Source organism: Cucurbita maxima, unplaced genomic scaffold (assembly GCF_002738345.1).
Source record: "Cucurbita maxima cultivar Rimu unplaced genomic scaffold, Cmax_1.0 Cma_Scf00036, whole genome shotgun sequence".
In the NCBI taxonomy this organism is placed as follows: domain Eukaryota; kingdom Viridiplantae; phylum Streptophyta; class Magnoliopsida; order Cucurbitales; family Cucurbitaceae; genus Cucurbita; species Cucurbita maxima.
Window position 1 is genome coordinate 560,484 of NW_019272052.1, and position 24,356 is coordinate 584,839.

The 24,356-nt window shown below is 34.0% G+C and overlaps 5 protein-coding genes across 7 annotated transcripts in view; all 5 read left to right on the top strand.

Annotated features, from left to right (window-relative positions):
• Positions 1-2,123: 2,123 nt before the first annotated feature.
• LOC111468320 (multiprotein-bridging factor 1b-like) lies at positions 2,124-4,320 on the top strand. The gene is made up of 4 exons (XM_023113497.1): positions 2,124-2,387; positions 3,114-3,197; positions 3,815-3,897; positions 3,998-4,320. Exons 1-4 carry the CDS (start codon positions 2,246-2,248, stop codon positions 4,115-4,117), a joined length of 429 nt encoding a protein of 142 aa, XP_022969265.1. The 5' UTR covers positions 2,124-2,245; the 3' UTR covers positions 4,118-4,320.
• Positions 4,321-4,828: 508 nt separating this feature from the next.
• On the top strand, positions 4,829-10,817 carry LOC111468119 (sec1 family domain-containing protein MIP3). Of its 2 annotated transcripts, none has more exons than XM_023113203.1 (8): positions 4,829-5,011; positions 5,537-5,725; positions 6,257-6,400; positions 6,669-6,812; positions 6,987-7,496; positions 8,142-9,668; positions 9,751-9,819; positions 10,503-10,817. In XM_023113203.1, exons 2-8 carry the CDS (start codon positions 5,678-5,680, stop codon positions 10,629-10,631), a joined length of 2,571 nt encoding a protein of 856 aa, XP_022968971.1. In that variant the 5' UTR covers positions 4,829-5,011; positions 5,537-5,677; the 3' UTR covers positions 10,632-10,817. The 2 variants fall into 2 exon arrangements, with proteins under 2 accessions (XP_022968971.1, XP_022968972.1); XM_023113204.1 differs by lacking the exon at positions 4,829-5,011 and adding an exon at positions 5,048-5,206.
• A 1,095-nt stretch (positions 10,818-11,912) lies between these two features.
• LOC111468210 (probable serine/threonine-protein kinase PBL7) lies at positions 11,913-15,155 on the top strand. Of its 2 annotated transcripts, none has more exons than XM_023113352.1 (6): positions 11,913-12,206; positions 12,794-13,035; positions 13,294-13,429; positions 13,933-14,191; positions 14,305-14,437; positions 14,598-15,155. In XM_023113352.1, the coding sequence occupies exons 1-6, from the start codon at positions 12,053-12,055 to the stop codon at positions 14,871-14,873; spliced, it is 1,200 nt and encodes a 399-aa protein (XP_022969120.1). In that variant the 5' UTR covers positions 11,913-12,052; the 3' UTR covers positions 14,874-15,155. The 2 variants fall into 2 exon arrangements, with proteins under 2 accessions (XP_022969120.1, XP_022969121.1); XM_023113353.1 differs by lacking the exon at positions 11,913-12,206 and adding an exon at positions 12,265-12,304.
• Positions 15,156-20,255: 5,100 nt separating this feature from the next.
• LOC111468255 (peroxidase P7-like) lies at positions 20,256-21,741 on the top strand. The gene is made up of 3 exons (XM_023113412.1): positions 20,256-20,485; positions 20,561-20,752; positions 21,103-21,741. The coding sequence occupies exons 1-3, from the start codon at positions 20,282-20,284 to the stop codon at positions 21,649-21,651; spliced, it is 945 nt and encodes a 314-aa protein (XP_022969180.1). The 5' UTR covers positions 20,256-20,281; the 3' UTR covers positions 21,652-21,741.
• A 1,471-nt stretch (positions 21,742-23,212) lies between these two features.
• LOC111468215 (shaggy-related protein kinase zeta-like) overlaps positions 23,213-24,356 on the top strand; it is a 5,162-nt gene continuing 4,018 nt past the window's right edge. Inside the window, exon 1 of the mRNA XM_023113357.1 lies at positions 23,213-23,486. Coding sequence (XP_022969125.1) covers positions 23,472-23,486 — 15 coding nt within the window. The 5' untranslated portion in view covers positions 23,213-23,471. The remainder of the gene's footprint in view (positions 23,487-24,356) is intronic.

Consider the following 24,356-nt stretch of genomic DNA (forward strand, 5'->3'; position numbering starts at 1 on the left):
AAACAACATGTGAATTTCGATTGAACCAAACTCAAATTAGTATAAGGTACTTATTTATTTACATCACAATCTGTGTACAGTTCATTATACTTATCCAATCTACTTCAACTTATAGCAAATCATCTCGTGACACGTGGTCCAATATAGGACATATATAATTGAAAAATGACATTCATTCATGAAACAAAGCTTTTAATGGGTAGTTGGATCTTAGGAGAAAATTTTGCAACCTTATCCTGTGGAGCGTGGGATTCTATTAGGATTAGGTTCTTGGAATTGTTTGGGACCCGATATGGATTGGTTAAGAATTGGTTTAGATTTGGGACTTGGTAGGTGGTAGAATAAGAATAATGTATATTTTAGGAGGTGGTAGAATAGGAATACTGTATATTCTGGTAAAACCACATATTCGTCCATTGGCAAATTGGGATGGAGGACAGAATGAAGTGTCGGTATCAATTACTCCCAAAGGCCATTTTGTTTGCAATATCTCTGAATTCTGAAATGACTTTCCCAAAGGCCGCCTTGTTTTGCAATATGTGAATTTTAAAATGACTTTCTTGCTCCCAAGTCCATACTGCCACACCTTCTTGCCTCTCGTAGCATATGGATTGGCCCAAATAAAGTTGCTTTTGTGCGTCAATTCTATTTATGTGAATACTAACATGAAAACTATCGATTGGATTTGACCCAAATAAAGCAATTTAGATTTGTGTTCTTCGAATTAATTATTTAACTTCTAATGGTTTTGATTATTTGATTGGCCCTGTGATGAGATCTGTCAATACTGCTGTTAGTATTTATGTGAATACTAACATGAAAACTATGGATTGGATTTACCCGAAAACTATGGATTGGATTGACCCAAATAAAGCAATTTAGATTTATGTTCTTGTAACTTTGATTATTTGATTGGTCCTATGATGAGATCTCACATCGATTAGATAGGGCAATAAAATATTATTTTGAGGGAAATTCTAAAAATTACAATATCTGCTACTGGTGAGATTAAACTGTTACAAATGATATCAAAGCAAGACATAGTACACTGTGCCAGTGAGGATGTTGACCCCCAAGGGGGTGGATTCTAAGATCCCATGTCGATTAGGAATGAACCATTAAGGGTGTGGAAATCTCTTCTCACTCGATGTACTTTAAAATCTTGAGGGAAAACCCATAAGGAAAAGACAATATCTGCGGATGGTGGGTTATCGTATAAAAACCAATATGATACTATAGGATTGATCACCACACAACAGTATCATGTTCAAGTAAGAGCCTAAAAAGTGTAATATTTGGATGCATTTTAAAACCTTGAGAGAAAGTCCAAAATGGAAAGTTTAAATAGGACAATATCTGCGGCTAGTTGTGGACTATCATATAAAAATCAGATACTGTATACTACAATGATCTTGAGTATACGACCTACTCTTTTGTTATAAATGAATGATTTAATTATAATGGTGGATTAACAAAATTATCATCTTCATATGTGTGGGAAGCTAATCGTTAAAACTACTAACTACATATTTTTCCATTATGGTTGGTTTGATATTGGAGAAGCTTTGGATGATACATTTAATGATCTTTGCAGATAAAATATTTAAAAGGCTAAATAAGAAATACATTTGAACTTTAATCATTATTTTGAAGTTCCACTAATACAATCTTAAACACAAAATAATAAAAAAAAATAAAAAAAAATAAATAATAGCTTTATGAATGGAAATGATTAGTTGCATTAATTCTCTTAAGATTAAAAAAAAATGATGGTTAATGTATAGATGGAAAAGTTTCTAAATAATGTGACACATATAAAGTTAGATTTATTTATATAGTTATTCGATCCAGTAAAGTAGTATTGAAATAAAGTTTAAAATTATTAATAAATTATTTAAAATTTAAGAGTATTATTGGAATTTGGTCTAAATTTTATAAATAATGTTTATTCATATACTTAATGTAACTGTATTTTTTTTTTCACTTTTTATTTATTTATTTATTTTTTATTTTTTACAATTAAAAAAGATTATTGAAACGAATAAGACAGTTTTTTTTTTTTTTCCCTTTAATTAATAGTTTAGCGTTTTGGATGAGGATGACAATATTTGGAAGTCTATATTTTATTACCGCCAGCCGGGCGTGCGGGAATATCGAGTTTTCATTTCTATTTAGTTTTTCCACATATCTTCGAACCCTAAGTTCCCGCGGCAAATCGTTACAGGAGCACGAAGAGGAGAGGGAAATGGCTGGGATTGGACCGATTTCGCAGGATTGGGAGCCGGTTGTCATCAGGAAGAAGGCACCCAATGCCGCCGCCAAAAAGGACGAGAAAGCCGTAAACGCCGCCCGTCGGGCTGGTGCTGAGATCGAAACCTCAAGGAAATGTTTGTTCCTATTCCATCTCTCTCTTCTGTTGTCTTTCTCATATCAATATGCTATCAAGAACGTTAATCCTGCAACAATTTTTTTTTCCTTTTATGTTTCTGACATGGTTCTTGATCTTGAGTTTGAGATGTCATTATCGTGTTATTTTTGACTGAAATGGTATTCGACTGTAGTTGACATATGGAAGCGTTGCCTTAACAGGATTATGGAAGTACGAGACCTGAAAACGTTTGAGATTTTAATTGTGGAATATAGTTATATGATATCTCAAGGAATCCAAATGATCATTTGTTTATCGTGTTCAGATGATTGTTCGAATTCATAGACGATGAACTTGTACTGTGTTTCTTTGTTTGTTGAAATTTGATGCTGTCTTTCTTGTTTAAATGATTGTATGTTTTTCATTTTTGGGCCATTTAGTTCTTTCTTTCTTTATCTATGTGGTGCTCATGAAATTAATTGACTACTTCATTTCTTGAATGCTCTAAGTCCCGACCTTCCTTCGTCTTCATGTGCCCAAACTTCTTATTGAAGGAAATATTATAAACATTGTAGCATAAATTCATTTCACATATGTTCCAGAAAGAATTGAAAAAAGAAAAGAAAATCAATTTGTTCATTTCAAATTAATTTCTTGATGGGATTTGTAACCGACATTAATCTGAAATGAGCAAATTCTTTGAATGTATCTTTGAATGTTTTCTGATTTCTCCCCTTTTCTGTAGCAAATGCCGGAACGAACAAAGCTGCTTCCAGCAGTACCAGTTTGAATACCAGGAAGTTGGATGATGAGACAGAAAACCTCACTCGTGAGTACTTCAGATCCTACTTCATTGTGGAGATAAATTTACGCAGTTTCTAAATGGCAAATGATGAATCAACTTTGAAACTTGCGGTTTATTCTTTTCCCCTCCTTACCTTAACAATACTATTTCATGCTAGTGTTCATATTTTTTTGATCTCATTATTTTTATTGAGTTTATTATGCAAGTATGTTGGTGTATTCAAAAGAACATTTAATATGTGCATAGGAAGAACAGAGCATTATGTGAATTTCAAGTTGGTAGGAGCACTATTAGGATAACATGTAGGAGTATTATTAGGTTTGTAAAGGCATTGGTTTGGAAGTTACTATACTGCTTACTAGTATATGATTAAAGAGAAATTATTCTATAATTCAATAATAATCCAAAGTATATTGCAACACCGGTATTTATACTAGTGAGTCGAAGCCGAATCGGTTCCGAACAAACTAACAATCAACTTTGAATACTATCTATGAGAAGAAGCAATTGTTTGTTAACTTCGTCGTAACTTGGGATAATGTCGGTGACGAAGCTTCCCTCCATGGTTCTGTGATTCAATTAAGATATATATATCTATCTATCTAATGAAATAAACAACTTCTGGTGTATTTCAACCTCAGATGACCGGGTGCCAACTGAGCTGAAGAAGGCAATTATGCAAGCCCGTACTGAGAAGAAACTTACCCAGTCGCAGCTTGCTCAAGTATGTATCTTTGTGTTTACATGCTTTTTACCCATATTATTCTTTTTTGAGCGGACATGACAAACTTTTGTGTTGTGTTGTTTTGGTTTCTTACTTCTAGTTGATCAATGAGAAGCCACAAATCATTCAGGAGTATGAATCTGGGAAAGCCATTCCAAATCAACAAATTATCACCAAGCTTGAGAGAGCTCTTGGAACCAAGCTTCGTGGGAAAAAGTAGGAGCCCTCCTTTGGTAATGGTAATGTAAGTGGTGAATTTGGGTATAAAAGGAGCTTTGGCTTGGCTTGGCTTCAGATAATAACCTTGCTCTTGGGTTGTGATCTGAGTATGTACTGTGAATTAATTTAGCTTGTTTGTCTCATCTATCTAATCTACTTTGACTTTTCTATTCTAATGAACACTTACCTTTTCGAGTCTGTCGTTTTTGGATTAATCACTGATTATTTACATAATATTCTGTTTTTAATTTAGTTCTTAAATTACAATTAGAATAAAAAAAATTATTGCAACTAGTATAAATTGAATTTATTTTAAGTTTTGGTGTAGTTTAATTGATTACTCGAATTAATAAATTTTTTATTTTTCAAAGTCGTCTATTGAAAGATAGTCATTCACAAGTCAAATATGAATGTTCGAATTTAGTTGAAAACTATGACTCTTAGTACTCCAATATTATATATTCCAGTTTTATTCAATATTCTAATTATAATTAGTTTCTACTCTAAAATTAATACTAAAAAATCTTTTTTTTAAAAAAAGACAGAGTGATGAACCGAAATCAATCTAAATTAATTATTAACTAAGTAAAGTAATAATTATGATAAAAAGAATAAGAAAAATGTCAAATATTCTTCTATTTTTCTTAAAAAAAAAACACCGTGGGTAAATATTTATGTGAATAAATATATTTGAAGGTGGTTTAGATTTTCCCTTCAAATAAAATAGAAAGAGAGATACCACAGATAGCCCGAGTGCCCGAATACCCGAGTACCGTATAGAGAGGTACGGATCATCCTGGTCCCGATCCAGTTTCAACTTCGAAGCTCTAACTGCAGAGGCTTTACCTGGGTTTTCTTCGAATCAATCTCTTTCCGATCGGAAGCTGAACCGCAGGTACTCGTCCGTCGTGGATTCTTTTAATTCTTTCTTTTGGCGCGCAATTCGATTATATTGTAGGAAGACTTTGCTCGAATCCTTGTTATAGAATGTATGCAATGAAGACGGAACAAGAGTAATCGAAGATTTTGGATCCTGCTGGTTTCAAAACATGTTTGATTGAATCTGCTGAATTTCATTTCTCTTTCTAAGGTTTGTAGGACTGAATTTTGCTCAATTCCTTTGGAGAATTTGAAATGATTGCTGAATGTTTGGAGAATCTCATCTGTGATGCCGGAGAATTGCATAAATAATTGGTTCCTTTTCAGTTGCGTACTCAAATCTGGTTCTACTTTAAAATTTTCCTAATCCTCCTATCGATTACGCTCTTCCTTGTTTATTGCTCTTTTTTTCTGAAATTTCTTGTGATTTTGTGTTGAATTAGGGAAAAATCGGAGAAATCGATCAGAAAGATAATTTCTCGTGATTTTTAAAGTTGAACTAAAAATTTGAGCTCATTTTTTGGCTGATTCTGATGTGCAGGATTTTATCCGATTGAGAATCAACCGAGTGGGCAGCTTATCGACTTCTGTTCTGTCGGCATGGCTGTAAGCTAAATATCTGTTTGGCTGAATATCGTTCCTGTGGTTTTGCATCCTTTGCTGAAGACTTGTAGCCTGACGCATGGCTTTGCTTGATGTCACAAGGTCATGTCTTGATTCCATTAGCCAGGTAAATTTGATTGAATAAATACTTTTTTATCTTTTTTAAATTTCTAACTTCTGCAAACCCTTCATTTCTAGTAATTTTTCAGTCATTGATGCTGTTTCAGCTCCCCATATTTCTGGCCGAGTGTTTGTCTTGGAAGTTTGCATTTCTCATTCTAAACAATGAAGGAGTTCTATATTTTTCTTTATGATTTGATTATTAAGTTGTACTTTGATGCATTTTCTTTCTTTATGATTTGTAGTTAGTGTTAGACTCCTATTTTTTGCTACTCGTTTTCTTACATTTTTTCAATTAAAGTTCGGTTTCTTACCAAAAAAAAAAAAGAAAAGAAAAAAAGATCATAATCCTTGCATCCCAGGTGCCCATTTGCTTCACTGTCATTACTACTGAATTAAATGATACTTTTTGATACCAGCACTTAAGGATTGTAAGTTACAAAAAGGAGTTTCTTGTTTGTTGATTAACCATGCTTGATCGAGTTCTATGTGTCTTCTTTCTACCAGTTTATATAACTTCGTCCCACTGTTTTGACAGATATCAGATCACCTTGAGGGTTCCATACTGTATCTTGATGCTGGGTGTGTGGAGAGTTTCCAAATTCTTGGGGGATTACCGTTATTACTTGACCATGGTGTCCAAGTTGTCTGCAGCTTGGAAAATATGACTTCTCTTGATGCTGTAAGATAGTTGTTCTTGAGGTTTTACAAAAGGTTAAATATTGCTCATCTTGTTTTATTGATAGTTATTATTCTTATTATTATATCATCCTGAAATCAAAAGGTAGGCATACAACTTTCAAGATTAATAATTTAACAAACAGGAACTTAGTGGTTGATGCAAATAGACTATTCATGGTTCAATAGGTTGCATTTATTTGATTATGTAAAATATTCTGATATCCCAATGTAGTTTTATCATAAATCTTGATCTTGGGAACCTTTTTAAGGTGATTGGTTGGAACCTGGCTTCTGCAAAGAAACTTGTGGTGTTTACATCCCGGCTTCTGAGTGATGCACATCGTTATATATTACGCTGCCTGACTGCACATCAAGGTGTTCGCCATTGTACCATATTTACATCTATCTCAGAGGTGCTTCTTTTAAACTGCTTATTGTGATTCATTTCCCTTACGCCAATCTTGTATTTGCTTTGAATGTGAGGTAGAACTAGGGTGCTATAACTGTGAAGACTTTGAACATACAACCGGATCCAAATGAGTAATTTTGATTAATAGCTGTTGTTCAATCAATGAAATACTTTGCAGGTTGCACACTCGGCATACCCCGATTCACCTCTGGGACCAGATGCATTCCATGAGTATGAATCTTTACTTGTTCAGGACTATGAGGAACTTGTTAAGAAAGGTGAAAAAAAAGTTGTGCTGTCGGAGGATAGGAACTCGGTAAAATATATATCCTCGGAGGATGAAGGATGGTCGCGACTCACTTCAAGTGAAGAGGACATCACTCACGTAGAAGCTAGTTCAAGTGGAAGAAATTCATACGAAGGCATTCTGACGAGTCACCGAGAAGATGTAGGGCAAAAGCTCGTTGTTTCTGTGCATCACTTCCCAATGATTTTGTGTCCGTTTTCACCCAGAGTTTTTGTGTTGCCTTCAGAGGGATTAGTTGCTGAAGCATGCTTATCAGCAGAAAGTGTGGATTCCCTTAGTCCTGGTTTGCCACCCTTATATACTGGGATGCCTCCTGATGGCGATGATATTCCTCCTGGGGCAACTCTTACTGCACATTTTCTTTACCATTTTGCTGCCAAGGTAATAACTCTGTTCATGGTTGAGTGAAAAGTGTTCCCTATTCTTGTTCATCTTCATGGCTTTTATGTCCTGAGCTTCTATGGAAGTATGTTTTATCCGTCTTTCGCAAACAACATTAAAAAGGCCCTCCTTGTTTACATCCAACTGAATTTTGTGTTTATCATTTGTGCCTAAACTTTTGAAGTTTAGAACTAGATGCCTTAGTATGACTTTAACTGGAATTTTGTCAGCACTAATGGTATTTTCCATCTGATATCTATTTCATTTCGAATATGTAGTGTATTGGTTCCCTCCCATCATAGTTGTCTTCGGTCTTTGAATAAATAGATTAAAACCATTGATTCATATTCGAAGATTCAACGATTTCTTTGGCCCTTTTTCCAGATTGAGGGATTTTTTCTTTTTTTTTTTTAAATCATGGGTTTCCAGCTTGATATTTCTCTTCATTGCCACAAGAGAATTTCTGTACTTGCAATGTGGACGCTATTTTGAAAAAGGAAGTAAAATTTGACTAATCTATAATAGAAATTCTACTAATTTACCAGATGACAAGAAATTTTTGGTTAATTATTACATAGACGTGGAGGATCAGTTTATGCTTTTCCTTATAATAGTGGCCATGATTCTTCTTTCTGAATAATGTAGATGGACTTGAAGATGGAAATATTTTCCATTGGTGATATGTCAAAAACCGTTGGAAAGCTTTTGACGGATATGTCTAGTCTTTATGATGTAGGCCGACGCAAGAAATCAGCTGGTCTCCTATTAGTCGATCGCACTCTTGATCTTCTTACTCCCTGTTGTCATGGAGACTCACTTGTAGACAGCATGTTTTTGTCATTGCCACGCAGAAAAAGAATGGCACCTGTTACCCATGCCAAAGGTCCAGAAGCGTCCCTCAAACACGAACCACGTATCTGTAGACGAGCACCTCTTGATGTTCGGATACCATTTGCAGAAATTCTTACTGAAGATGGAGGCAAAGCTGATAAATTTCGGCTTGGAGCAAGGATTGAAGCTTTTCTGTCTGGTTGGAATTCTGGAAACTCAAGTTCCCAAAATTTTGATAAGAGTGGTGAAAGCAACAGAGATCAAAATCTGCAATCACCAATATATGACCCTGAACTACTTAGTGGTTGTTTTGTCTCTTCCGAGAATTTTCGAGGAACTCCGTTCTTGGAAGCGATACTAGATAGGAAAATAAAAGATGCAACTGTGCTGATAAAGAAGTGGCTACAAGAAACTATGCGCAAGGAAAGCGTTGTTGTGAATGGGAAAATTCGTGCTGGGTTTCCTACCAAATTGGAGTTGGAATCTATGATCAAGGCATTGGCTAAAAGCCAGAGTTGTTTGTTGAGAAATAAAGGTGTTCTTCAGCTTGCAGCTGCCGCAACAGTTGCGATCGAGGAATCAAACCGAACACGGTGGGATGCCTTTCGTAGTGCCGAAAAAGTATTGCGAGCAAGTGCTGAAGATACTATCCAGGGTCTAGCTGCACAAATTGTTGATCTTATAAACAAAAGTGTTTTGGTGGGTAAATCTGAATCTTCAAAGGGCGTTCTTTCATTTCAAGATGCTTTGCTTCTTACAATTACTGGTTATATACTGGCTGGAGAGAATTTCCCAACATCTGGGTCCGATGGTCCTTTCTCTTGGCAAGAGGAGCATTTCATGAAAGAAGCTATTACTGATGCAATTTTGGAAAATCCAGTGGGTGGAGAATTGAAGTTTCTCCATGGTTTAACAGAAGAGCTTCAGACAAACCGAGATAGGATCAAATCGAAGGGAACAAAAGCTATGTCATTGAGCGAAATAAAAGACGACGACTTTGATGATCAGTGGGAGAGCTGGGGTGATGAAGATGCTGATAATAACACTACTAATGAGGAAGTATATGATGATATGCAGCTGAAGTTAGAGTTGCGAGATCGGGTGGATAGTCTTTTCAAGATGCTTCACAAGTTGTCCGGTACGAAGACGAGAAATTTACTGTTGAAGGAGACGTTAAATTCGGAAAATATCTTAAATGGTGATCAGTTTGCAAATAAAGGAGTACTTTATAAGCTTCTGGCTAGGATCTTAAACAAGCATGATTTGCCTAATTTGGAATACCATTCCTCCACGATGGGGAGACTTTTCAAAAGTGGGTTCGGAAGATTTGGTCTTGGACAAGTGAGTTTTGGTTCGCGGAATCATTAAAACTAAAGCTTTCTTATAAAAATGAGCTGAATGTTAAGTTTATTTGTTTTTTCAGGCAAAACCCAGCCTTGCTGATCAAAACGTCATTCTGGTTTTTGTTCTTGGGGGCATCAATGGTCTTGAGGTACCATCTCTTTCCCTCACTCGTATACTCTCTCTTTTCCTCACTTATGAGAAATTATTCATTATGAGATCCCACGTCGGTTGGGGAAGAGAACAAAGCATTCTTTCTAAGGGTGTAGAAACCTTTCCCTAGCAGACGCGTTTTAAAAACCTTGAGAGGAAGCCCGGAAGGGAAAGCTCAAAGAAACAATATCTGCTAGCGGTAGGCTTGAGTTGTTACAAAAAGGGGTTGTTATAAATGCATAGAACAGAGATGTTGTAGGTTAAATTACAAATTTAGTTCCCGAACTTTAGATTTGTGTCAGTTTAGTACTTAACTTTCAATTTTGTATTTAATGGGTCTCTAGAACTTCTTAGTCAAACATCTATTAGACACTAAATTTAAAATTTACAAATCTATTACAAAATTGAAAGTTTGAGGATCCATTAGACACTTTATAAAGTTAAGTACTTTTTACGATTTAACGACCAAATTGACACAAATCATAGATACTTGAAAGTTTGAGAGACTACCTTCGTCAAAGAAACGTAGCCACCTTGAATAGTTTCCTCCCTTGCGTGCACTTCTCTCGAACACACGACATGTTCTCTCCCTTGGTCTCACTAACACGCACATCAACTACCCATCATCTATTTATCGAAAAGTCGATCGGATTGGATGATGATGTTTATACTCTTTATCAGGTTCGTGAAGCTCAAGAGGCATTGTCTGACAGTGGAAGGCCAGATATAGAACTCATTGTTGGTGGAACAACCTTCCTTACTCCCGATGATATGTTTGATTTATTGCTCGGAGAGTCGGCCTACGTTTGATCTCTTTGAATTTTGAGGCTTTGAACCTTCCCTTCCCATTTTTGTCAAATTTCTCATAGCTTAGGGTCCATTTCTTGCACTTACATTCTCTTTCAGGTTTTCAGATCTCTAAGACTATTTACGATATTCAAATTACTTACACATGAGAACTAACTAATTAAAATTTATTATCGACCCTATTAAATATTTTTAAGTTTTATTTATTTATTTTTGTTAGTCAGGTCTCTTAAGGCGTTCCGCTTATTTAAGTATATTTTGATATTTGTTGAATGAAAATTTTCTCTTTAGGTAAAAGGGGTTCCCTTTGGAGTACCTAAGATATTAGACTAAAGAAGAGATTTAGCAAGATGTTAGATGGTTTTTATGGATTATTTGTATTAATTTAGTTGTTAATTATAGGCTAATTAGTGCTTAATTAGTAGTTTAAATTTGATTTTTATTTCTAATATTATTGTAATGATATAAATAAACTATTTGAAATATTATTTCTAATATTCTTTCAACTTTAGGAATAGAATTTTCATATTATGATTAAAATAAAGATATATTAACATTGTAAACCTTAAATAACTATAGTTAATAGTTAATGCATCTTCAAATTCCATGCTCTTAGTTGTTATAGTCACAAAAAATTTAAAGTTATAATATAAACTTTCACCAATAAATTAACTTTTATTGATTATTAATTATTTTCATTTGTTGATCAACGATTATTATAATATTGGGTAAGCCCGTCATATATTTAATCTCATTCAGATATGTTTGCAAGTGAGATAATTGTCTATTCAGCATAGCGGCATCCCTTTTCGGAAGATGGTTGAGTCCTCCCGTCTTTTGTTCCATTCTCAAGTCCCTGAACTTATGAAGTCTCGTTTTGGTAGTAGACCAATTTGTTAACATCCCCCAAGCCATTTTTTATTAACATAATGATACTGGGCCTTTGTTGCAGTTCGGGCTACTGAATTCGCTGCTTTATTTTTTGTACCAACAATTAAGAATTGTTTGCCCCCTACTTGCTGCATCAAAAACTAAATCAAAAGCTTCGGATAAAAAACGAGCACTAAATAAAATAAAATTATTCATTGATCCAAGTTTTTTTTTTCAAGCATTATTTTAAGTTATGCATGAATTTAATTGGCCAAATTATATAAGTTCAGAAAAAAAGAAAAATAAAAAAAAGGTTGGGCTTAGCGGTAATATTAGAGAAAAACAGGGACCTCATTGCAAAAACCTCTGAAAAATTACTATTCTCCGCGCCATAAAACAAAAGAACACAAAACGGCACGGAACGAGAGTGGGTGAGAAGAGTCTCTCTAAAATACGAAAACCTCCAAAACTGAATCATTGCTTCACCGCCATTCCTCCAAATTCTTAAATCTCGCTTGCTCGAGGGGCCGGGGTTCGGTGTTTGGATCTGAGAAATGGAAGTTGAAGACGATCACAGAAGAAAAGAGCTACTCGTTCTTGTGGTAATCGTTGTACTTGCTTCCCTCTCTCTCGTTTCCTTGCTCGTCGCTTTCAGCTATTACTGCTATATCAGCAACAAGGTCTCCAAGCGCCTCAAGATCCGCAAAAGTACGCCTCATTTCCTATCATTTCCCGCTCCTATGGCCTTTTTCTTTTATGTTTCTGAAATTTCTTCTTCCATATGAACAAAACTTGTCGGCACAACAGTAACGACTATTGACTAAGGAGGATATTGTGTGATGTTGTGTAGTTAGTGCATCAATTCTATATTTCCTTTAACGCTGTTCATTAATTGTTAGGATGGTTATGATCTAGCTAATGTAGTATAAGGAAATTCAAGCTTCTGAAGTATATAATTTAGTCTTATTATGTGAAAATGCTTGGAGATTGAAGTTTTATAGTTTTCCTTTGCCATGTAATAAATTGATTGGGCTGGATCAAGAAATCGTGATACTGTCCAATATCCTTGGAACTTTAGTTCTTATCAAAACAAGAAAATAATGCAAGCCATTGAAATCACAAGTAACTTTGTTGCCTACTATATGGATTTCAGTTAGCCTGAGATTTTCCTTCTATGCTTAATGATCTGATTCCTAATTGAACTTGGCTTTAGCTTTTAAACTTTAGTTTTTCTGCATATATCAGAAAATTAATAAGGTATTAATTGATATGTGCTGGTAATACAATTCTTGAAGGGGTTGATCTTGAAGACGAAGGTAGTTTTGCAAATGTTGAAAAAAATTCCACTGAGAAAGGTCTCCAAGTGTTCACATTCAAGCAGCTTTACTCAGCGACCGGTGGTTGTAGCAAGTCAAATGTGATTGGGCATGGTAGCTTTGGGTGTGTATATCGGGGAGTCCTTAACGATGGGAGAAAGGTTGCGATTAAGCTTATGGATCAAGCGGGGAAGCAGGGAGAGGAGGAATTTAAAGTGGAGGTAATTCCATATACTCATTTTGTATGCTTTGGCTCTTTTTGTTTAGTAGAAATGGACTTAGTTTCCACTTAAAAGGACTGTTGAAGTTATTCTTGATACCATTGTGATAATTGGACCGTTTCTGTTTTATGTTGCCTTTTTCTGTTTGTTTGAGAAAAACCATAAAAATTATATCGAGACATGCTTTTAGTACATTTAACGAGACGTGTAGACCTGTTTAGAAGTTGATTATTGAATAGTTGATAACCTTGTCAATAGGTGGACGTGTTAAGTCGGCTTCATTCGCCATATTTGTTGGCATTGCTTGGGTATTGCTCAGATAACAATCATAAAGTGCTGGTTTACGAGTTCATGGTGAATGGCGGTCTGCAGGAACATTTATACCCTGTTAGGAGTAAGTAGTAGAAGATTTATTTGGAAAATTGATTCTTTTAACAACATTAGCTCAATTGGCACGGTTGGCAAGGGCTTGGGGTCTCTTGGTCATACTGGCTTAGAGAGGTCCTAAGTTTGAACCTTCGGATCCCACATCGGTTGGTTGGGGAGGAGAACGAAACACCCTTTATAAGGGTGTGGAAACCTCTCTCTAGCACACCCTCTCCCTAGCAGAAAAGTCCAAAAAAGACAATATTTGCTAGCGGTGGGCTTGAGCCGTTACATTATGTCTTTTGGGTCCAGACCTTGAGGTAGGTGCCGGTGCCTCTGGTACAGGAGAGCAAAAGACAACATAATCTCAATTTAATTGGACCTATCCGTTGGTTGTCCTTCCCACACACCTTCAAAGGAAAGGGAAAGATGCTTCCCTTTCTAGAGTTGAACACAGACCTTGGAGTTTCGTTGCTAATGTAGCACATGAATTTTCTTTGTGTATTTTAATTCATGAAATTTCAAGTTCAGGATCAAATTCCGTCAGCGTTAAGTTGGACTGGGAAACACGGCTGAGAGTTTCTCTGGAAGCTGCCAAAGGTTTGGAGTATTTACATGATCATGTAAGCCCCCCTGTAATTCATAGGGATTTCAAGAGTAGCAATGTCCTGCTGGACAAAGATCTTCATGCTAAGGTTGCTGATTTTGGATTGGCAAAGATCGGCTCAGACAAAGCCGGTGGTCACGTCTCCACTCGAGTATTGGGGACACAAGGATATGTTGCCCCAGAGTGAGAACTTTTCACGAAAACGTTTGATTCTTTTTCCAGCACAAGTGAAATGCCTTCTTATAGGTTGTTTTGCATTTCAGCGTTTTTGAAGTACAAATCACTTTTTCTTGCAGGTATGCTCTAACCGGGCATTTAACAACTAAGTCAGATGTCTATAGTTATGGGGTTGTCCTCTTGGAGCTGCTCACAGGCAGAGTGCCAGTTGATATAAAGAGAGCTCCTGGGGAAGCTTCCCTTGTTTCTTGGGTGAGCTTCTTAACCATTTCAATTTGCTTATGACCAAAGAAGAAGTAGATATATACAATCGAAGTTCTCAAACTAGCCTCGACGACTCGGAATATTGGCTTCTGATGTCTTAAATTTCAATAACTATTTCTCGTTATATTCGGACGATGTCGCCCGACAGGCTCTGCCGAGGCTGACTGATAGGGAGGGAGTGATGCATATAATGGACCCTGCATTGGAGGGTCAGTACTCCATGAAGGACGTTGTTCAAGTAGCCGCAATCGCAGCAATGTGTGTTCAACCGGAGGCGGATTACAGGCCGCTGATGGTCGATGTCGTCCAATCACTGGTTCCACTGGTGAGAAGTTACCGGACAACTTCAAAGATCGGTAGCAGTTCGAGTTCCAGCGCTTCCAAGTCCCCTACAGCGCACGACAAGGCTAGTTCAAGAGATTGATAAAATAACAGGTCGTCTCTCAATGATTGCCTCTTGTTATCTACCATAGATTTTAGACCAGTTTGAGCTGTTGTAAGAAGTTCTTGTTCATATGCCAACTGTTCATTATCTTGTTGGTGTCTCTTGTGGAAGAACCCGAATTCATAGGATGTGCAATTGATTCCCCCGTAGTTTTTGTGATGTAATTAACATTTTGAAAATGGGGAAGGGCTGTAATTAACGTGGTATAAGACCACCAAAATAAACCTAAATACTAATAATATGATTTTTTTCCCTATCTTTTTTAATATGTCCACAAACCTATTTATTATTATTATTATTTTTATTATTTTTTTTTTTTTTTGTAAGAAACTTCAAAATTTGTCACTTCTTATGAGAGTTGAAATTGAATCTCTTACTCTATAATTATTAAATATTTATTAATATTTATCCGACTATAGTGTAGAAATCCTTTAAGACATAAATTAAGCTTAGGGTCAATTTATATAGTATCTTGCTTTTTACTAGAATTCTCTACAACTATCTCCATAGAACAACACACGGAAGTTTTTCAAAATGTTTTATTCTCACTCACATTCTTCCTATTGTCGATTATTACTTGAAGTTAAATTCAATTAACTTTGAAATTTTGATGATAGAGTTACCGAAAAGAAAAGTATACCTTGTTGATATTGATTTGACTCGTGAAACTATTGACGTCCCAAACAACGGCCATTTGTTTCCCTCCGAAGAGGGGTTTTCTTAGGAAGATATTGGTCAAAAGTAACTGCCGAGGAGACGGCAGCCCTTGGCCGCCAGTGCCCTCAGCATAAGCAGCTTGCAAACTTGCATGAATCAAGTGCATTGCATCCGCATCACACCGATGCACAGCCGGAGATCGTGCGAGGATGTAGAAGCTACCACCGCCCCCTAACTGCTTCAGCTTTGACTCTGACGTTGCAATGCAAAACTTTCAAATTCAGATCCATTACGTAAACCTCTATTATTTATTATTATTATTTTTATTGTAGACTAAATATATATTTAATTATTTGAAAGGTTTAAAATTTTGGTTTTGATCCTTAAAATTTGGACTCGTTACATTATCTAAAAATTTAAAGAAAATCCTACCAAATTAATCAGAAAAACCGCAATTAATCTTTTCTAAATAAGATAAGAAAATTAAAAAAAATTAAAAACCACGTTTAATTCCAACATTTTTTTTTTTTTTTTTGAAGATTACGTTAATTCCTGTATTTAAAAAAAGTAAAAAAAAAAAAAAAAAAAAAATCGTGTACCATTTTAAAACAATTTTTATTTAATTGGTTTAATTATTAATTTAAAATTTGGAGTCGAATTATTTATTTTTAATAAAAATAAAAATAAGAAGGGAAAAAAGTATATAAATATTATTATTGTTAACCGGGTCTTTCGCCTTCGTATCTTCCATTTAGTTGAATCCAAATTGGAACCTTTCCTCCTCTTTTTATGCTCTGTTCGAATCCACGATTCCAGCCTGCATCCTACGACCAATTTGAAGAACGAAATAAATAAATAAAATAAAATAAAAATAAATAAATGAAATAAATTATCCACTTGGTTCAAAATTGGGAGAAAGTGCCACGTTTCACCCATCTCCAATTCTAATCTTCAATTATTTTATTTTATTTTATATTTCTAATCTTTAATTATAAAATTAATCTATAATATATTAGTTATAAAATATATCTTAAAATATTTTATTTTATTCTCAATATTTAATTAATTTATATTTTCTATTACTTAGTATTCTATTTAAACGAATATCGATGAGAATACACGACGGATTGCAATTCTATTTCTATTTCTATTCTTAAAATTAGTCCTTAAAATTTATTTTTTTAAAAAGAATTAACTTTATAGTAATTTATATCTAACAAATCTATTAATTTTCTAAAATTATGATCCTATTGAACAAATATATATATTTATGAGACATTTTAAAAATCAATTTAACTTTCTATTTTGATTTAAAGATATGGGCTTAGTCAAACTCGACGAGAAAAAACTAATTAAATTATATGGTCAACTTTCTAGTTTCCATCAACAAAATGGAAGACTTGTTATGGGAATTATCTAAAATAACAACTCACTCTACAATGGATATATTTGAATAAAATTTTGCATAAATTTTAAGACTTTTTCGCCCACTTTTATCCCATTTTTGTGAAGCATAATAATTGTCAATGCTATTATTTATTAATGAATAAAGTCTTTGCCTCCCCCAATCAATGAGGGGAATTATCTAATTTTTCAATATTTAAAGGGTATAGTTGTAATATCCCTTCCAAAATTCATAATTCAGATTGGCTCTAACATTTTCCTGCGACACGGTTAAGTTACTTACGTACTATCTCTGAATCCTTCCAACATATTTGGTCTCCACTCACATGCATGTCAAGAAAATTCTTATATGGTCGTAAAATTGATCTAAGTAAAGCATGTTTAACCACAAAGTTTCTATAAGGTGATGGGAAAGAAATTTTTGTCTTTTGGGAGACAAAACAAAATAATAAAAAAAGTATTTTTTTTAGGGTACAAAATTAAGAAAGTCTTACTTTAATTATTATAAAGAGACAAAACAAAATTAAGTGACAATTTAGATGATCATTTAAAGGTGTAGGTGAAATTATATATATATATATATATATATATATATATATATATATATATATATATATATATATCATGTTGTTTAAATATATTAAAATATTGCCATCTGGATATGAGGGATTTTTCTAATTAAAACAACCGAAAAAAATGGTTAAATTGTATTATTTTTCACATTTTTATTCTTTATATTTTTTCTGTTAATTTGGAGCTTTGCGATTTGTCGAAGACAACAAGCATCTCATTTCTTTCCGACTTCCTTCCATTAAATAAATAAATAAATAAATAAATAAGTCTATTATGTTCTTTAAAGAATCCTAATATATTTTTAAAAATATATATTAAAGAGATTTAAATTTCAAAACATTATATATTTAGACCATATAAAATTATTAGTAATCTTACATAAATTAATTAATCCAATAAATGTAACGATTTAAATACAAATTTGACTGTTCCTCAATCTTTTTTTAATTTTATTTAAATTTAGCTTATGTGACCCAAAAAAAATTGAAATAATTAAACGAGTTCAAAATTAACTTTAAAAATCACGTTAATTTTAAATATTTGATTAAAAAATAATGTAAATAATTGATTTTTCTATAATCAGTCCAACAAATGAAATTAATAATTAAAATATTTTTAGAGAACCAAACATAGGATGCTTTGATTAAAAACAAAATTCTCTTAAAAAATATTTAAATTACAAGATAAACCAAATAACCCAATTTAAAAAAGAACTCAATTGTTATCCTCTAACTAATTCACAATAATTATTAAAATTAGGTATGATTGTTTACAAATTAATAATTAATAATTGATTGTCTTATTCATTACACAAAATTAATAAATTACTTAAAATTTAGTTTCAGTTATTGGTTAAATTATAAGTTACTCATATGTGATTAATAAATTTTTAAAAAATATTTTAAATTATTTATAAATTTTTAATTTTATATCCAATAAATTTTTTAGTTGAAGAAAAATAAGAATAATAATCCAAATTGGCCTAATGTTTGAGATAAGGGCTGTTCATTTGGCCCTATATATTTCGTGATGACCCTTTCTTTGATACTTAATTTGTTGTTTTGCACGAAACAAGTCAGCACAAGTAACTAACCCCATTAAACCCACTCTCTCTCTCTCTCCACACAATGTTTTGAGGCTAATCATTCTCTAATCCCAAATAAATTATATTTATTTTTCTTAATTTGTACACGTGGATCCACATTCAACAATATCCTTTTGTGATAGGTTTTTGTGAAAATGTGAATAGAATATTGGTAAATGCGAAAAAAAATCTTAAATAAAAAAAAGAAAAAAAAAAAAAGAAAAGGAAAACAGCCTGCTTTGTAATTACACCGAAATTGATAGACTAAAAATGATTTGACATAAATCGAGGGACTAACTTGCAAAGTTCGTTCAATACAGCTGCTCCAATCATTTTAAACATTACCAAAATCATATTAACTCTTCTTATATTATAAAAGAAAATATGTTAATTTCAAATATTAATGTCAAAATCATGCTGAGAAATAAAAAAGTGTGTGGTTTAAAAAATCAAATAGCTACTTTTAAATTTTAATTTTAATTAGTCCAATGGGCGACGTTGACTCATTTTTAATAGAAAGAAATAGTCATACTAATCCAATTGGCTGGTCGATCTCAAAGATTTTATCGATTGGCAAATTGGAGACAGACGACCACGATCCCGACCTTACCAGTATCGGAGGTTTACTAATCAATATACCCCCAAATCCTACTTTCTTCTCTAATAAAATAAACCAAACTTAACTGGTCATGACATGTTGTTGATATTGATTGAGTTGGATTTTCATTGACTAAAGTCGTCCATAAACTTAGACCCCGCCAACCTTCTGAACCAATAAGTCACGACAAACATCCAAATGTCACTTTCAGATTCTGAAGTCAGTGAGCAAGAAGGAGCACATAACAATGCCAACCACTACATAAATAAAAGCTGCTTATGGTGCACCTAGTATAACGGCCCCGTGCAATAAAACATGTACCAATTTAACTTGAGAGTGGGTCACAAAGTGGCTTTGCCGGTAGGAACCATAGATTTTTTGGATATTTAACTAATTGATAGAATCCATTTAGACTCGTTAGAAATCACAACTCTCCACAATAATATGATATTGTCCACTTTTAACACAAGTTCTCGTGGCCTTGATTTGGGCTTCTCAAAATGTCTCATTCCAATGAAGATGTATTCATTTACTTATAAACCCACGATCATTCCCTAAATTAGCTAACGTGAGACTCACTTCCAACAATCCTCGGCTAAATTTATATGCCCGAATACTAATATATATATTTAAAATAATTTATATTTTTGGAGTGGACGAGAAATATAGCTAGATTAGGGTTTCCTCATGCCAAAGTTTGATTTTGTTAAAAATAAAAAATAAAAAATAAAATATAAGTCAACATTGAAGCTGGTTCCCTTGGCTGATACTGATATTCTTCACTTCCCCGTGATTGAAAGATTCTCTCTTGCGCTGCAGCTTGCCCGCACAACCAAACAATTCACCTAAGTGGAGAACCGCGTTTCATTAGCAGCAGCAAACTTTGAATTTTATTCCCTCACAAACCCACGTCTTTCTCACATGCCTCACCATTTTTATTTCCTTTTATTATTATTTTTAAATTTAAATAAATAATAATAATAATAATAATAAATCCAATATTTCTCGTCTATAAATAATTCGACTCTGCAAACCAAACCCGCACACTCCAACCTTCTTCTACTTGCTCTAATGGCATCCATTATTTCTCATCTTTTCATTGCGCTTTCCCTTTTCGCCTTCTCCGCCAATGCTCAGCTCTCGCCCAGCTTCTACGCTAAAAGCTGTCCCCGACTCGGAGGAATTGTTCGTTCGGGTATGATCAAAGCCGTTAACAGAGAAAAACGTCTCGCAGCTTCGATCCTTCGTTTGTTCTTCCACGACTGCTTCGTAAATGTACGAGAAAAAAAAAAACATCTTAATGATAACAAAATACTTCAAAATGGATTCCTAATCGGTTTTTTAATGCAGGGTTGCGATGGTTCTATATTGCTCGATGATACTCCAACGTTTACGGGCGAAAAAAATGCATTTCCAAATAGAAACTCAGCGAGAGGGTTCGAAGTGATTGACGATATTAAAACTCAGGTCGAAGCTGCTTGTAAAGCCACCGTTTCGTGTGCTGATATTCTTGCTCTTGCTACTCGCGATGGGGTCGCTTTGGTAATTTTGACCTTTTTTTTAATTTCTTTTAATTATTAGCTGTAATCTTACGTAAAACCCTTCTACGTAAGGTCATTGTTTCTATTTTATTTTATTTTATTTATATAATTTATTAGAGTAAGTTGTAAAAATATTTTAAAAAACATGTTAACCTTTTCCTTTGTCTATATACGTGGAATATTTTAATTAATCTTTCTTTTTTTTTTTCCACGTAATTTAATTAATCGTATTATTTGAATTATTTATTCGTTGTTGAATTTTTCCTGCATGATTATTTTATATGCAAATATCATACATTTTTTTTGTATATTATTCATTTTAAACTCACTATTAAATATTTTAATTTATAGCTCGGAGGGCCAAGTTGGGCTGTACCACTCGGTCGAAAGGACTCGAGGACTGCGAGTGAGAGTGGAGCAAACAGCAACCTTCCCGGGCCAGGCTCCGACCTCTCGACCCTCATCTCGATGTTTGCTGCCCAAGGGCTCAATGCTCGCGATATGACAGCCCTCTCGGGCGGTCACACTATAGGTATGGCTAAATGTCAATTCTTCCGAACTCGAATCTACAACGAGACCAATATCGATCCCACCTTTGCCACCCAACGGCAAGCCAACTGTCCGTTCTCGGGCGGTGACACAAACTTAGCCCCTCTCGACTCGACCAACAATATGTTCGACAACAAGTATTTCGTAGACCTGACGAACAAGCGCGGGCTGTTTCATTCGGACCAAGTACTGTTCAACGGCGGCTCACAAGACGCGTTGGTTCGGACTTACAGTACGAGTCCCGCAACCTTTAGAGCGGATTTTGTAAGCGCCATGATCAAGATGGGGAATCTCGGCCCTCCAGCTGGAGCCGCCAGTGAGATTAGACTAAATTGCAGGGTGGTTAATTAATTAATCTTAATTAATTCTTAATTAAGAACTAAAAAAACAATATACAAAATAAGAAAGATGCTTTTACTATAGAAGAAATTAGTTGTTTCCTCCTTTCAAAGGATTAATGCCCTTCAATGAAATTTAATTTTGCTTTATAGTCCTAGGTCCCTCTTTTTTATTATTATTATTATTATTTTTAATTTCCACATATACACACATATGCAATTTAATATCAATAATCACTCAGAGAAATTCGATAAAATTGAAAAGATACAGAGAATATTAACATGACATATTCAAATCGAGAAATGATCCAAATTTTTATTGTGATATCCTACTTCAATTGGAGAAGGGAACGAAACATTCGTTACAAGGATGTGGAAACTCTCCCTATCATATGCGTTTTAAAACCGTGAGACTAATGAAGATACGTAACGGGCCAAAACAGACAATATATGTTAGCGGTGAGCTTGAGTCATTACTGATAGTATCAGAACTAGTCAATGAGCGATGTATTAGCATGGATGCTGGGGTCCCAAGGGAATGAATTGTGATATCTCATATTGATTGGAGAGGAAAATAAAGTATTTCTTAAAAGGGTGTCAAAACCTTAGAAGCCAGTAACCCGATCAAATTAAAAAATTTGCAGGCTAGCCTTTTCAAAATTTGCCTTTCGGCCCATAGTTTCTGCACAAATTCTTTTCGCGCCTTTTGAAGTTGCTGCTCGCGGGTGAATCTTTGACAACTTTAAATAAAGAACTTCTAGTCTGAATTAAACTCTTATAAATTGGTTTAAATTATAATTATATTTTAACTGTTGGACTCGTGCTTCGCTCTGTAATTTTTATATAAAGTAATTTAAACATTTCATTAATTCTTATAAAATATATATTTATTTTTCTTTTATTTACAAAAAGTCATTTAAATGTTACATTTCATAGTGAAAAAGGGAACACTAATGATTATGGTAAATAGTTAATTAAAAAAATGCTAATGCTAAATTGTTACAAATTTTAAATCTAAAATATAACCTTTTCAAGTTCGGATAGTTTTATTATTTTTTTATTATTATTTACAATTTTAAAATATATCCAACACAATTTTAAAATTTAAAATCATATTATATACTAATTTAATTTTGTAACCTTTTAAAATTTAAAATATATATTAGAATCTCAACTAAATTACCTCTTAATTTTATATTTTATTTTTTCAAAATGTCTCGTATAAATGAAAATGATGTTCTTTATTTATTAATTTATAATCTTTCTGAGATTATTATCTAATAATCTAATTTTCTTTTTTATTTAAAAAATTTAATAAAAAATTTCTTTTTTTAAATGTCCATATTCTAATTTTTGTTCAATGAGTCAAAATATGTGTTAATGAATTTTGATAACAATAACAATAAGTGAAAAAGACTTTGCTTTAAAAAGGTGAATCATTGGGGTCCACATCACGTGATGGTTGTGGAATCTGTCTCTTAGGGCGCAGGTCCACCTTAGTTAGCATGTGGCCTCATACACTGAACCACTGGCATTGACTATGGACGTAGATAAGATTATAAGATACCAATTCCATAAAGCCATCTGACTGGACCATTGGTCACTCTCTCCCGCTTTCTCTCTCTCTTTTCACTGTAGTTGAAAGACGATGAACAGCCCGCGAACTTCTATGTAGAAATCGAAATGGCGATGGCTCAATCTTCTCTCACTCTCGCATTGTCTCCTGATTCTTAGTGCTCTGCTATTCATCGTCGGCTACCGGAGTTTCTGCGGCGACGGCCCTGGCTTTGGAATGATCCTCTGAACCTCTTCAGGCTACACTCTGATTCTGGAATGGACTTCGATAAGGTGATTCATGCTTTCATTATTTTGTTCCGAGTTGTTTTTTCTATCTTGTTCGTTTTCGTGTCTGTTGTGGTTTGTCTCGCGACGGTTCATGAGTCGTAAGCCATCTCGTGTTTTTTGTTCACCTCTGAAGAATTCGTAAGCGATCTTGCTGGTTTTATAATGCTTATGGTTTCTGATCGGAGCATTTCGACTGATGTTCTTGTGGTCTGTTTTCTGACTGAGTTTGCGATCGGAGAGATTTTGTTTCTTGAACTACTTTTATGTCTCTTCGAAACTGTATGCTATTGGTGCTGCATTCTTCCATTTCGGAACGTTTGGCCGAGATCACGATCCTGATTACGAGCTTAATCTTCTCCGCTTAGGTTCTTTTAGTTAAACTTCTATAAAATTAAGAGTAAATAAAACGCGCATAAAACGCGCATTTATCTTGTTTGCTCCTTTTGTTTCTCTTGATCTTGTCGAAGAACAGTAAATGTTCGATGTCCAAAACCGAATACAGATTTCCTTGAGTATTTTTTTCTTTCAAATTTCGTCTTCTTAGTCACTGAAGTTGCTTCGTTCTCTTTCCGTCCCTCGAGTTTATACTGTTATAATGACAGCTCAATCTTACACGACCTGCACTTACTTAGTTAGCCTGCGTTCGATCATGAACTTTTTTGAGTATTGTTTCACTTGATTTTCCGTTCAGGTACAGTTCGGTAGGTAATATTTCAACTATTTGAGGCTTCAACTTTTGGTTTCTTGTGTTCTAAACGCTTGCAGTTTGCTTGAGAATGTTGATGATACTTGATTCTCTATACTTTTCATTATTCTATTTTTGAAGACGTCGATTTTTTTTTTTTTTTTTTTTTTTTTTTTTTTTTCATTTTG